Genomic DNA, 13,786 nt, shown 5'->3' with positions numbered 1-13,786 from the left:
AAACAGGTGAAAGCAAAGACAGAAATGATAAAATTGGCAGAGGACTCAAAAGTAGCTGTCACACTGGGTGATGTAAAAAGCTGTTGGCAAAAGGGTTGTGTTTTTTTTCCCGGAAGCAAAAAAGACTATGCAAACAAAATGAAAACTGCATGGTGGAGAGATGCCATTTGATAATGATTTAATAAAGATGCTTAGGTATCAGTTCCCCAAACAGAGCGAAGTACAGAACCACCCGAAACAGTGTTTTTCAACCTTAACAATATTAAGATGTGTGGACTTCAACTGTTGAAGTCCACGCATCTTAACAGTCGAGTTTGAGAAACAATGCTCAGAAATAACAAGTTTTCACTAACAAGTCTTCTGATTCCTGATTGATGTTAAGATCCGCAAGATGGAAAATATTGACCTGTCTTGTTTTGAGTGCAGAAAGACTAGTTTTATTTTCCAGGCCTTTCTGAAAGTAGCCCTTAAAAACAGAAATCTTTTAAGCCGGAGAGTTCCAATTAGATTTTGCCCTCTCCGGTTAAGACTGCCTGGCAAACAATTTATCTGTTAATCTACCAATTAAAGATTGCGGCACAGAAGTGTGCTCAGCTCACAGGTTACCAAAGAGGCAATTATTTTAAAAAGAGCAGTAAAACGCTCGCATAAAAAAAGCTACAATTGTTTGTGTAAATACAGAGGATTCATAGCTAACAAACATATAGTCTGAATTCGAAGTTTCTTGTCCTTGTGGTGCCAAATAAATATGTGAACAGAGGAAGGCCATTTATAATTACACCTTAATTATATAAAAAATGATAGGGTTAGTAAGGGATGAGGATAAATAGTCTTTCACACACACAAAAAAAAAAACCTCGCAGCTTCAGTAAATAAAGAACTTTATTGAACTGAACTCCATTTTAATGTTTCTTGCTCGCAGCTGCCACCTAGGAAAGAAGGGGGAGAAAAAAGCTATTCTAAGTGTATTTACATATTCAAATGATTTGTGAACAAATATAAAAACATGTGCACAACTTCCCAGTATTCAAAGGCCCATTTCCACCAGTAAGAACACCACCTTAATTCAAATACCATCCACCTATAGCATGAATGCTTTAATTCCAATCTGTTTTTTTTTATGTCTCCTTGCTTTTGATTAAGAGTTTGACAAAAAGGTCACAAACACTGCATTTCAGGCAATTTACTGCTGGGAAAATAGAAAAAATGTGCTGTCACAGGCTAACACCTCCTTAAATCATGGTCATCACCACCAAGCATCCAACACAATTTATCAAGACAGGGGGAAAAAAGAGTCTAATTACGCATACTGGTTACATATTTGACTGAACTGACGCCTGGTTCAAAGCAAGAATTTGAATCGTGCTCTTTGTTGAACCAACTACATTCCGGCTTTGTGTTGGAAGGGGGCCCTTGGTGCTCTCTGAACTTAGCTGTTTCCTTGCAGACGTTTCATTACCCAAACTAGGTAACATCATCAGTGCTAGTAAGGAGTGGAGTTTGGTCTCTGTTTATATAGAACCTGCTGCTGTGGCTTAGAAGTGGAGCTCTCACCTCACAATCAGGAGGTTGTGAGTTTGATCCTAGGTAGAGGCAGATGTAGGGACTCCTGCTTGGGCAGGGGGTTGTGCTAGATGACCTGCAAGGTCCCTTCCAACTCTGTTAATCTGTTAAATTCTAGTGGCTTGCCCTGCCAATGTTGATGGGTTTGGTCTTAAAGGTTCTTTGGTTGAGCTGTTTGCCATTGATTTGTTTGGCAATTCCACGATTGGAGTATTGTTTATTTGACGTTGGTCTCATGTCAACCTTGGAGTCCCTTGTGAAATTTTATGTTACTTCTTACTGGAGAGAAGGCAAGCTTTCTTATGACACATCAGCATCCTTTCTTTCCTGCAAATACATATTTACCATGTCCACTAAAGGAACCCACAATAGATTTCCTTTAATGGGCTGCTATCGGTATTTTCAGGAGTGATCAAGAAAGCGCCAAGGTATTTGACTTGATTCACATTTCAGCTCAATGGTTAGCAGTGAGGAAAACCCGTTAAGCGTGAGAGATGCACGATCTCTGTTCTGGTTTTTGTTGGACGGGCTCCGTGCAATCGTAAAGGGAATAATTTGTTAAGAAATAACTCGCCAACGGTACATTGTACAGTACAGAGCTAGTTAAAGTGCAATCACCTCAGTACTTTGTTGAACGGCGATGGGGGCTGTAAAAAACAGTTTTATGGGGTGTGTGTAAATGATCAAGTACAAGTTTTAAGAGCAAAACGGTGATGCAATATGCAGCTCTTCCTAATGAGATTCATAGAGTGGGGTCTTGAGGGGTTCATTTAAGGCCCCAGCAAAAAGGCTGCTCGGAAATACTCCTGCAAGTTGCTGATTCTAACTCTCATTTATTATCTACTTTGCTTTTGCTTGCAAAGCTTTAAAAGCAAGGCTGTCCAATTCTTTAGGAAGTAAAGATCTTTCCTTGGGGGAGGGGGGGGAGAGGCAATCTGCTGCCTTTCAAGGGTTATTGATTTTTACTTCCTGTGAGTTCCAGTCATCCTATCTGATGGAATATATATCTTTGGTGTACATAGAATGTATATACCCCAAAACCGGATGAATACTCAAGTAGCTGAAGTCCCTGCTTTAAATCAAGGTGAATGAGAAAATGTAACAAGGTTAATTTCGAGAATTCTTCCTCTTCTCCTGCCTCCTCTAAATCAAAAGTACAGGGATCTGTTTCACCCCATCCTGAAATATACAAGAGAGTGTAGCACTGCGGTAAGGGAAGAGGAAGAAAACAGGTCAAGGGTTAAAAGCAAGTTTTTGTCATGATGCAAAATCTGAAACTTTTACGTATTTGTGTTAGGTGCATGTATGTAATGATCAATTTTACATTAGATCATCACAATAACAAAGTAAGAACAGATTTGGGAGGGACCTTGGAGGTCTTCTAGTCCAACCCTCTGCTCAAGCAGGAAACCCTGTTGCATTTCAGACAAGTGGTTGTCCAATCACTTCTTAAAAACCTCCAGTTTTGCAGCATTCACAACCTCTGGAGGCAAGTTATTCACTGATTCATTGTTCTCACTGTCAGGAAATTCCTCCTTAGTTCTAGGTTGCTTCTCTCTTTGATTAGTTTCCATCTTCTTCTTGTCCTGCCCTCAAGGTGCTTTGGAGAATAGATTGACCCCCTCTTCTTTGTGATAGCCTCATAGACATTGGAACACTATCATGTCACCCCCTAGTAAATTGAGGTTGAGAAACACTGCCCTAGTCCTTCTTTTCATTAAACCAGACCCATAGCCTGTTATTTAATGGACTGAAGGCCCGATGTTTCTTGCAACATATGAATGAGTTGCTTTAAGACAACAGATTTATGTATGGATGATTACAATGAAACATGGCTATCCTGTACTAACAGTGCAGTTTAACAATTTACAGGTGGGCACGTGTATCAGGAGCCTTCATGCAATCCTAGTTGTGTTGTTTTTGCGCTTTTTCCCTTTGCTGTTTTTTTCTTGTGCGTCCATTTTTTCCCCTCGCTTTTTAAAAAAACAATCTCCCAACACCTGTGCCTAAATGCGGCATTTCCTAAGTTAAAATGTACCGCATCGAACACAACTGATTTAACCTAACAGTACTTCTAATATAAGTGAAAACTCATTTGAAAAGATTAACGGGAGGCATGCTTATTAATGAATGCCCCTTAAATTGGAGAGTATTCACCCATGACAATTCACATTATTTACATAATGAAGTCATTTGTAGAATACGATCAATGCATAATTGTCGTTAATGAGAATGCCCCGTCAGCCCATTCTCTGCAAAGAATAGATATCTTTTATTCAGTCTGTCCATGAATGATTAGGCTATTTGTGATTTTAAGGAGGGAGAAAGGAAAAATGGCTAGTTTAAATTTCCGGGTGGCCATTTAAAATGCCACAAGAAAAGCTATTGTCACTTCTAAATCTGCATTAAGGGGCAAGAAGGTTCTAGCATTAATGGTCTGATGCAGTAACCCCTTGTCAAATTTCTCCTTATGCAATTGTAGATTTTACCTGTCCAGCAATCCTGTCCAGGTCCCTCTGTCCCTGAGGAGTAAGCTTGCGACCCCTGAAAGAAACCAGTGAGAAAGATCAGCCTCTTCTAAAGTTAAACTACTAACACTCACTGATCATTCCTCGTTTCGGTTACAAGCAATGTAGCAGTGCAAAGCTCACAATTCGAAAGAGAAGATGTGATTCAAAACATGTGGTCTTGCATCCAACATCCGCTAAGAACATCTTGAAGCTGATGTATGAAGTTTTTTTTTTGCAAAACATGTGATTTGTCTTCACATCGCCATTTCCGCGCAATCCTAAATTAAAACCATTCTTCAAGGAATACTGTTTTTTCACATCACCTGTATGAATTCTTGGAAGTTTCCCAAGGCTTTAACGCTACTTGGGGAAAATATGGGCTGTGTAGATGTTGCTTAATTGTAACCTTCAGCAATGCTAGCGATTGAAGGACATAGGAAGGTACAATTCAACAATACAGAAGTACCATAGAATCCCACAACGATCTTGCCCCTCTTCATTAAGATGGAGCCTATTTGAATGAAGCACCGTTGTCCAAAGATACCCACAGGCAATGCAATAGTATCGGTATCCAAATAAGACACTCTGCTACACAGGAAAACATTCTCATGTCACAGGGAAGGATATTGCTGAACTTGGCCATAATATTCTAATATTGTTTGAACAATCTTTGGAAGTTCTCATGTAGGCCACAGAGACAAAAGACTTCTATAACTGTCCAGCAATATATATTCCAGGTCACATTGCCTCTGAACACAGAGCTTCCAGTATGGTCTTTATACTCACCCATCCTGGTCCTTCTCCACCATTTTGAGCCCTTCCAAAGCCTGGAGCACCCTCCTGGCAACACTTTTGGAACCCCGGCTGAAGTGACTGGGCATCACACCATTGCGCTGGCGCCCCCCATAGATCTTGGTCATGGAGCCGACTCCAGCACCACCCCGAAGATAAAGGTGGCGGGCCGTGGATGCTGCAAACAAAAGAAACCATCGTTTTATGACACTTCTAACTGGTCACTTCAACCGCAAACTTCTGGCATGAGAAAGACGGAACCGTTTCCAAACTTTCATAGGACTCGGAAGTGTCTTACCTCTTCCTTAAAGCAGGAAGGGTCTCCAACCTTGGCAACTTTAAGAATTGTGGACTTCAACTCCCAGAGTTCTGGCGGTTGAAGTCCACAAGTCTTAAAGTTGCCACGGTTGGAGACCCCTGCCTTAAAGAATCAAGCTTGACTGTTTGTGAGTAGAGTAGTTCACAAGTGATTTGCCAGTGCCTTTTTCTTTTTAGGGTTTCTCCCCACCCCCAAAATGACCCTGAGCAATCTATTAACATGAAACACGCCATGCCAAAACGACCTCTTCAAAACAGCCATGCCCATCTCCTCATACTGCTAAAGACAAGAACTTTCAATTTACGCCGAGATGTTGCATGCCCAAGTAAATTATTCTCCTTCAACGAAAGGCCCCAATGAAAGTAATTAAAATGAACAAGCCCGGTGCCTCCAACTGCTTTCAGCCCGATGCCGCCTCCAACTGAAGAAGTGTCAGCACGGCATCGCTTGGAGACAAACAAGCAAACTGCATTAAAACCCTCCATTTTCACCTGGAATGGAGTTCTGCAGAAAGTGAGTAGCTGTTATTTCATCGTCGGGCAGCTTTTCTGCGCAGCTCCTGCCTTCTCCTTTGAGGCTCCTCCACAGGCCCAGACAAAAGGAGAAACCCTGAGGCTATACTCCTGCAAGTCAGGAACCTGCTTCCCTCCCTTACATTTCACTAGAGCAGCTGACAAGAGCAAGTTAACCAGGCTGAACAGCCACCCTGACAGCAGCCACGGAAGGGGGAAAGCAGGGTTCGGACTGCAGGGCATCTACAAAACTCTTCCCGCAGCAGAGGCCCATTTGAAGAAGCAAGAATGCTGGTTAGCTGTCATTTACTGTGAATGCAAACAGATGGGAGAAGGGCCTTTTACTTCCCTGTGAAATAATAGATCAAGCTCTCCACGAAGAGCATCTCCAGGGCTCCCCAACCATCTGAAGTCACGAATAAAGCCATCTTGCGCAGGGCGGGATGGAGGCAGCCCAAGACAAGAACAGATTGTTGGTAGACAGCCAAGTGGTCGCTTGCATCCGCTGTTTTATAGGCAGGCAAATCAAATGCAAAAGGGTTTGAGGCCTGTTTGGAAAAAAATGATTTCCATACTGGCCAGGAGCGCTGCCCACTCGACACGGATGGTGATTGTCCAAAGCATCAAGCGGCGATTTGTAATAGATTAGAGGGCTGACAGAAAAACAAGCCACAAAAGATATTTTAGAATTAACTGAGGCTTTTAATGAGACGTCATATTAAAGAGCTGGGGAACAAAGCATCTGTGTTTCTGATTGGTCCCCAAGATATAAATGCTTTATAATTATGGGCAGAGAAGTCAATTATCTTCTTGATTGATAACATTAGCAAAGTCTCCAATTGCTAGCAAACCAGAGAGTTTATAGTAAAGCTGCAGCCATTACTTCATGTGTATCTTGTGCTGCTGGTGGTTATTTCCTGGGGAAATGAGAAAGGTTTCTGTTCTTTTCGTGTCCTCCCAAGACACGCACAGACCAGGACAGTTGTGACATGGAGCAGGGGTCTCCAACCTTGGCAACTTTAAGACTTGTGGACTTCAATTTCCAGAACCGAAGTCCACAAGTTGCCAAGATTGGAGACCCAGATATAGAGGACTGTCTGTTGTCCCAAAAGTCACACCCTTCTTTCTAAGTAAAGAGCTGTTTTAAACCCTGCAGTGTCACCAGAAGGCAGAGGCAAAAATGACACTTCCAAGGATATCAGGGGCTGGGTTAGAAAAGTAGGAATTGCAGCATTCTGTCCAGCAAATTTTCTTCAAAACCCATCATCTATAGACTTAATTCTAGCAACAGTATGTAAATCGTTGGTGTTGCTTAAATAAAAATTAACACTATAAAGCCAGTTTGGTATAATGACTAAGGCACCAGGGTAGAATTCTGGAGATCTCGAGTTCTAATCCTGTCTTAGGCACAAAGCCTGCTGTGTGACCCTGGGCAGTCACTGTCTCTCAGGTCTAGAGAGAAGGCAATGGCAAACTATGTCTGAAAATTTTGCCCAGAGAATTGCAGGAATTCATCGAGACAGTTACCAGGAGTTAAGATTGGAACATACAAAAATGAGCATTACCCTTCAAATAGCCTCAGCAACTCTCTCCTGGCAATACTGCGAGTAGCACTGGTTCATTTTAATAGGACAACTGATGTATTAAATTGCAGTAAGCCATGCTTTTGACCACAATCATGGTTTATTTTGATTTTATTTATAGCCACCCACATAAAACACAGGGCATTTCACATATACAAAACAAGGCAGGCATTATTGTTTATCAAATTTGGAAAACAACCATCTCCCTCAGAGTTTTGTACTCCAGTCCATACAAAATGCTAAAGAAACAACCTTATTTTAAAATCTGCAATGCCCAATATGCATACCACCCTTAGTCAAAGCCAAACCAATTACAGTATGGCCTGTTATTGCATGATAATCAACTAAGCCAGTGTTTCCCAACCTTGGCAACTTGAAGATGTCTGGACTTCAACTCCCAGAATTCCCCAGCCAGCTGGCTGGGGAATTCTGGGAGTTGAAGTCTAGACATCTTCAAGTTGCCAAGGTTGGGAAACACTGAACTAAGCCATGAATGTTTAATACATTTGCCTATTTTCATCTCTTCTTCTACTGTCCTTCCGCTCCCACTGTAAGTTTCTTAGGAGGATTAACTTATTTTCATCCATAGGTACTAATGCAGAGCGGGCAACTTTTATGACCTGTGGACTTCAACTCCCAGAATTCCTGAGCCAGCATTGCCCAACAAGAAGCACATTGCAATATCTACCTAGAGGTAATTTCAATAAAACAATATTCATGTTGGCCCCTCTTACCAAAAGAACACATTATAGAAAAATTACAATTAGCATAGCACTGAAATTATTTCATTCCTTACCAGCTCTGGTATAAAACCAGTTTTCATCATATGGAGCCAATTCTTTGTGCTTGGCTAGCTTGACTGTGTCCACCCATTCAGGTACCTTTAGTTTACCTGACCTGCAAAACAATTCAAGTATCAGTTATGAGGACTGTGAATTGCTTCCTCGTCTTTCCCAAAAAAGCGGTTCAAAGCAGATGGGATACAAATACATCAGAGTAACTCTTTCAAGCTGCCGACTCTTTTCTGGGAAGTGACTGCAGAGTACTGCTTTAAAGGACTGCAGAGATACAATAAGTGTCCTAAAATTTAGGCAACTAAATTGATCCAAATATATCCATGAAATAATTCAAAGGGAAAATAGCTGAAGCACAGATCCACTAAAGCTACAAAGTAGTATTTGGAAGAAAATAGTCCTGTTGTAAGATGGGATTTTTGAGAATTTGATATTACTCAACTTGTGGGGCACCTGCCCACCCTCACCAATCAAACCCCAGTTATAAACAATGCTTTGTGGTCTGAAATGCCAATGTCAGCACACACAAGGTACCCCCATTTTTTTAAAAAAAAGATGATGCTTTGGTTTAAATGCCTGTTTAACTATAAATCTTACTATTTATTAAACACTCAAATAATTGATTTACACACATATATGCAATTCGTACCCCATGTAATTATCCAGAAAGTACTTAAGGCAGTTATCAGTATATGAGAGCAGAGCAAAAGAGTTTGTGCATGAACTATTCTACACATGAAATGTGAAATATTCCACACATAGAACAGGTAAATGAAGCATGTGTGTTTGGTCCAGAAACATAAATGAAACGACTCAATTCAGTTTCTAGTCTAAAACATGAACTGTTTCTGGGAAAAGGTGCTGATGGGAGAGAAAGGGCAAGAAAATGCCAGGAACATCAGCAATGGCAATTAAGGAGAAGCAAGGAAGAGAGGAACCAGGAAGATTGGGGGAAGGGGAGGAGGTAGATTAATAGACTATGCTGTGCTGAGAACTGACAGCAGCCGCTGAGCAGAGGGAAGGAACTGAATAGATTTTTGACTGTTAAGATATGTCATTTTAGGATATTAGCAATGTGGTTGAGAAGGGAAGGATATGTCATGTTGGGAGTTACGAGGAAGAATTTCCATATTGGACACATTCCTACACAATCCCTTAACAATGTTTTTGTTTAGCAAATCAAATTTATAAAAACTAATTTATTTGGTAATAACAGGTGTAAACCCCACAGCATCTTAATGGGACACAAATTCGCACTTGCACACCAACTCCATTCTGGCATGATTAGTTGCATGGAAGTATACTTTTAACCACTAATAAAGGCGATTCCAGTGAGAAGAAATATACTTCAAACTATTTATCTTATAACTAAGCAACCAAAATAATATGTTCCTATTCATTTCCTGCCTGGATTTACAGGAATCATAGTTTTAAACACCCACCTTTACTTCTTGAAATATTACTACTGCAAAGAAAATTTCTGTCTTTTATTTAAGTCTACTTTCCGTCAAAACCATTAAAATATGCTAATCAAGAATGCTTTATAGATTAGTATAGACTCAGAAAAGAGTGCTACCTTTTGGGAAAATACAACTCACAACTTCAAAAGTCCAATTTGTATGTGCTAATTAATATTTCACACAGCTTACTTTTTGAGAAAGGCTGCAAGGGCCCGTACAAACTCCTGCTGGTTGACGTCTTTTACAGTTACTCCAGGCATCTGCAGATGGGGGAAAATACGCAATCTCACCAATTTAGAAAAATTAATCATAGTTTCATACTTCTGGGAGTTGAACCACCACTGCCACGGAGAGGCCAGGAGACCACCCCTCTCTTCACAATATTTATTCATTTGTTTATTACCTGTTTATTAATATTATCATTACAATTCCTAAGGACCCCCGGCAGCACGCCCAATAAACAATATAATATACAGGTAATAACTATTGGAGGAGTCAAGCAAAGATAGACAGCTCCATCGCCAGCAGATTCCATGGCAGGAGAAAATACATATTGTCCCATCTGAGATCCAGAAAAGGAATCTAAGTTTGCTTTTCCCAGAAACACCACTCTGAGGCAACTGTCTTCAGAGGAAAAGGGACAAATATTTTGGACAGGTGACCAAGGATTGCAATACTTGTTTGTAATCCTGAATCTTACAATTGTTATTACTGGAATGAATAAGTAGAACAGTTATTTATATGAACTTCTATTACACTGTGAGCTTACAGGCAAGGGTCAATGTGAATTTTAATATCTGTAATAATGGAGAATATTTGAGTATTAATATCTTCTATCAGTATTTAGTATCCGTAGAATTTCTATAGAAATATAGGATCTTTTTTCTTTACTCCATAGCAGATCATAGTCGCCACTATCAAAAATCCTATCTAATCCTGTTCTTTCCCAAAGAAAAGCCAAGTACTGCACCATAAAAATATAATTCTAAATAAATAAAATATATAAAAAATAGAATTATATCCTATTCTATAAAATATGTTGGTGATTGTTACAGATTCTCCAAGTCCCTCAATTTCTGGTTTCAATTTCTGTAAGTATCTCTTCTACAACCTTTTGATCAGAAATATAAACTTCACAGATCCCTTAGGGATGTTTTATAAGACACTAAGATCGGGTTTTAATAATAATTTTTGTCTTCACAGCCTCTGCCTACCAGCTCTGCTTCATGGAGGGACCCTTATTTTGCCAGCTTTTTAAGGATCCAGGCATCTAATGCTACTATAAATGGATATATTTTTCTTCTAAGCAAATGCTTCAAAGAAATAACCAACAAGCTGTTTATATAGATTTTGAAACTGTTGCTCTTTCTTTATATAGTAAAAATAAAAATAAAAATATTTTAAAAAAATAACCAATAGGAACAATGGTGGAATTTAAGATGTTAAGCTTCGCATTTTTTAAGAGTATATTAAATTTTCTAATATATAAAAATATGAATATGCATTTTCCTTGCAGTTACGCTGAAACGATAACTGCAGTTTTATAGTATTATATTATATTATATAGTATTACATTTTAAATATACTATATTTTAAAATACAGTATTTTATTTTAATAAACTATAACTGAGGTACAATAAATCCAGTCGAAGAATGGTGGGTTTTTTTAAAAATTCTTGTCTCCCTGCATACATTTTCTTCCTTTCCACCCGCTTATTCCACGAGAGCCGCTTCCCTCCCAAGCCGCCACATGGCCTGGCCTCGCCCGGCAAGCCAGAGCTAAGGGAGGCTAGGCCAGAGCACCGAGGAAACTTAGGGAAGCCGAAGACGGCCCCGCCGGGGTCAGCCGGGCTCCCGGCCTGCCTCCCCACGAGCCGCCACCTCGCTCACCGTGTTGCCGCCTCAGCGCTACCGGGCAGGGAAAAGAACGCACGGGGCTCCCCACCCGCTCCTCGCAGGGCTCCAAGCGTCGCGAGGTTTGTCTCAACCAATGGCCGTTCGCGAGATCTAGACCTCGCCCAATCGCTACCCGGAGGGAGGGAAGAGGCAAGGCATCGCGCGATTTCCGCGCCATACGACGAGAACGGTTTGCCAAGCCGGAAGCTGAGGAGGCAATTCGCCCATCGAAGGGCGGAAGTCGTTCACTTTTTTTTTTCTTGTTTTCCTAACCATGATAATGGTATATATAGAGATTCTCAGTCATCCAGGTCGTGGTTGTCCCAAAGGTGCTTTTTCAGGAGGCAATAGGAATTCCTTTGTTTTTTTTCTTTAAACTTCTTAAAAAAGAAGAAACGTCTTCAAATCTGGTATTTATCTAGGGTTTCCTGCCTAAGCATGGGGTTGGACTAGAAGACTTCCAAGGTCCCTTCAAACTCTGTTATACTATTCTATAATAAGTTTCTTGATTCTGTTTGTTCACTGCATTGGCATTCTCTTGATCTTCCTTTTCTAAGCAGTGGTATCTCTTATTGCTGAAGTTCTGTAATAAATATTAAAGGTCTCCCCAAGTTCCCGATTGCTTAATTTAAAAAAAAATTAATAGTATTTCTTTGCAGCTGCCAAAGTACAATTGGTGCAAGAAAAGATGTTCTTAAGGTTCTCCTTGCACATCTGTGCTAGTCGTTCCCGACTCTCACCTCCATTTCAAAGCCGAAGAGCCAGCGCTGTCCGAAGACGTCTCCGTGGTCATGTGCCGGCATGAGTAAACGCCAAAGGTGCACAGAACGCTGTTACCTTCCCACCAAAGGTGGCTCCTATTTTCTACTGGCATTTTTACATGCTTTCGAACTGCTAGGTTGGCAGAAGCTGGGACAAATAACGGGAGCTCACTCTGTTATGCGGCGCTAGGGATTCGAACCACCGAACTGCTGACCTTTCTGATCGACAAGCTCAGCGTCTTAGCCACTGAGCCACCGTGTCCCTAATGTTCTTACTCTACCAATATTTGGGGAATGAGGATGTCAGTTCAAAACTTGGCCAGACCGTCCATGGTTCAGAGTGAGACCCTTGCCTTAAGGTACAGATTGGGGAGGGCAGAGGATTATGATTCAATTGCCATGCCTTTGGGTGTGAAATCTGATCCCTCCTAAACCATGGAGTGTCATGCCTTCTAAGGGTTCGATGAGATACAGGTAGTCCTTGACTTACATCCATTTGTTTAACAACTGAAGTTTATGATGACACTGAAAGAAGTGAATTATCACCATTCTAGCAGTATGCACCACATGATTAAAATGTGCATACTTAGCAACCAGCATGCATTTGTGAAGGTTGCAGCCTCCCGAGGACACGTGATTGCCATTTTCAATCTTTCCAAGGGTTTTTTTTCCCCATTGACTTGGCTTGTCAGAAGGTCTCGAAAGCTGCTCATGAGACCTTGGGAACACGGTAACGGTCATAAGTATGAACCAGTTGCCAAAAATCTGGATTTAGGTCACACAACCATAGGGATGCTGCAAAGGTTGTAACTGAAAAACGGTCAGAAGACACTCTTTTTCAGTGCTGTTGTAACTCTGAACTGTTGTAAGTTGAGGACTACCTGTACACATGAAGGTAGGCAATGATGGCTGAACAGTGCAGTCGATATTAACTTTAGTGGGGTGGAGAGAGGCTGAGAGCCACATTTGGGCTGTTTTACGAAGCAGAAGATCTCGGAGTAAGCTGCCCCATCATATGTAAATACCCTGTTGCAAGATTGGAAAGTTAGAAATTGGAGTGGTTGAGTTTTCTAAAAGAGCTGATGAATTACCTGCGACCATGCTATTGAAGCTGAAATGGAAGTACTGAGGATTGATGGCTTTTCCTAGCAACTGCCTGGAACCAGCTTTATTAAGGACGGCTGCAACAGATGGAAACCAATAGGCAAATCTTGCCAGCTAAAGTTCCATTATTGATTTACGCTGGCTAGTCAGCCCTGGGGGAGGGCACACAGCCTCTGTTGGCAGAACGTTAATAGGGAGAAGAACATCACAAGCCAAGAACCCTGGAGGTAAATTATCTGTAAAATGAAAGCTGTTGGGTATTCCGAGCATTTTAAGAACCAGAGATCAATAACTCAAACCCACGTTTTCTGGCACTCATTTCCCCTTCCTTCCTTCTTTCCCTCCTTCTTTTCTTCCTCCCTTCCTCCCTCCCTTCCTTTTTACCTCCCCAAGATAACAATAAGATTTATTGCACTGAATTTTAAACCAAATCAATTTCATCTCTTTATTTAAGGGTTTAAAAATAGGGGCCAAGCTACCACCTTTGTTTAA

At 40.9% G+C, this 13,786-nt stretch overlaps 1 protein-coding gene across 1 annotated transcript; it reads right to left on the bottom strand.

The window, feature by feature from the left end:
- Positions 1-864: 864 nt before the first annotated feature.
- On the bottom strand, positions 865-11,510 carry RPS19 (ribosomal protein S19). The gene is made up of 6 exons (XM_081962584.1): positions 11,424-11,510; positions 9,723-9,793; positions 8,076-8,176; positions 4,860-5,043; positions 4,053-4,107; positions 865-929 (listed from the first exon to the last, which is right to left on the bottom strand). Exons 2-6 carry the CDS (start codon positions 9,791-9,793, stop codon positions 903-905), a joined length of 438 nt encoding a protein of 145 aa, XP_081818710.1. The 5' UTR covers positions 11,424-11,510; the 3' UTR covers positions 865-902.
- Positions 11,511-13,786: the final 2,276 nt, after the last annotated feature.

Source organism: Natrix helvetica, assembly GCF_964273705.1.
Source record: "Natrix helvetica genome assembly, chromosome: 9".
Classification (NCBI taxonomy): domain Eukaryota; kingdom Metazoa; phylum Chordata; class Lepidosauria; order Squamata; family Natricidae; genus Natrix; species Natrix helvetica.
Note: the sequence above shows the minus strand (reverse complement) of the source record. Positions and strands in the feature narration are given on the sequence as shown.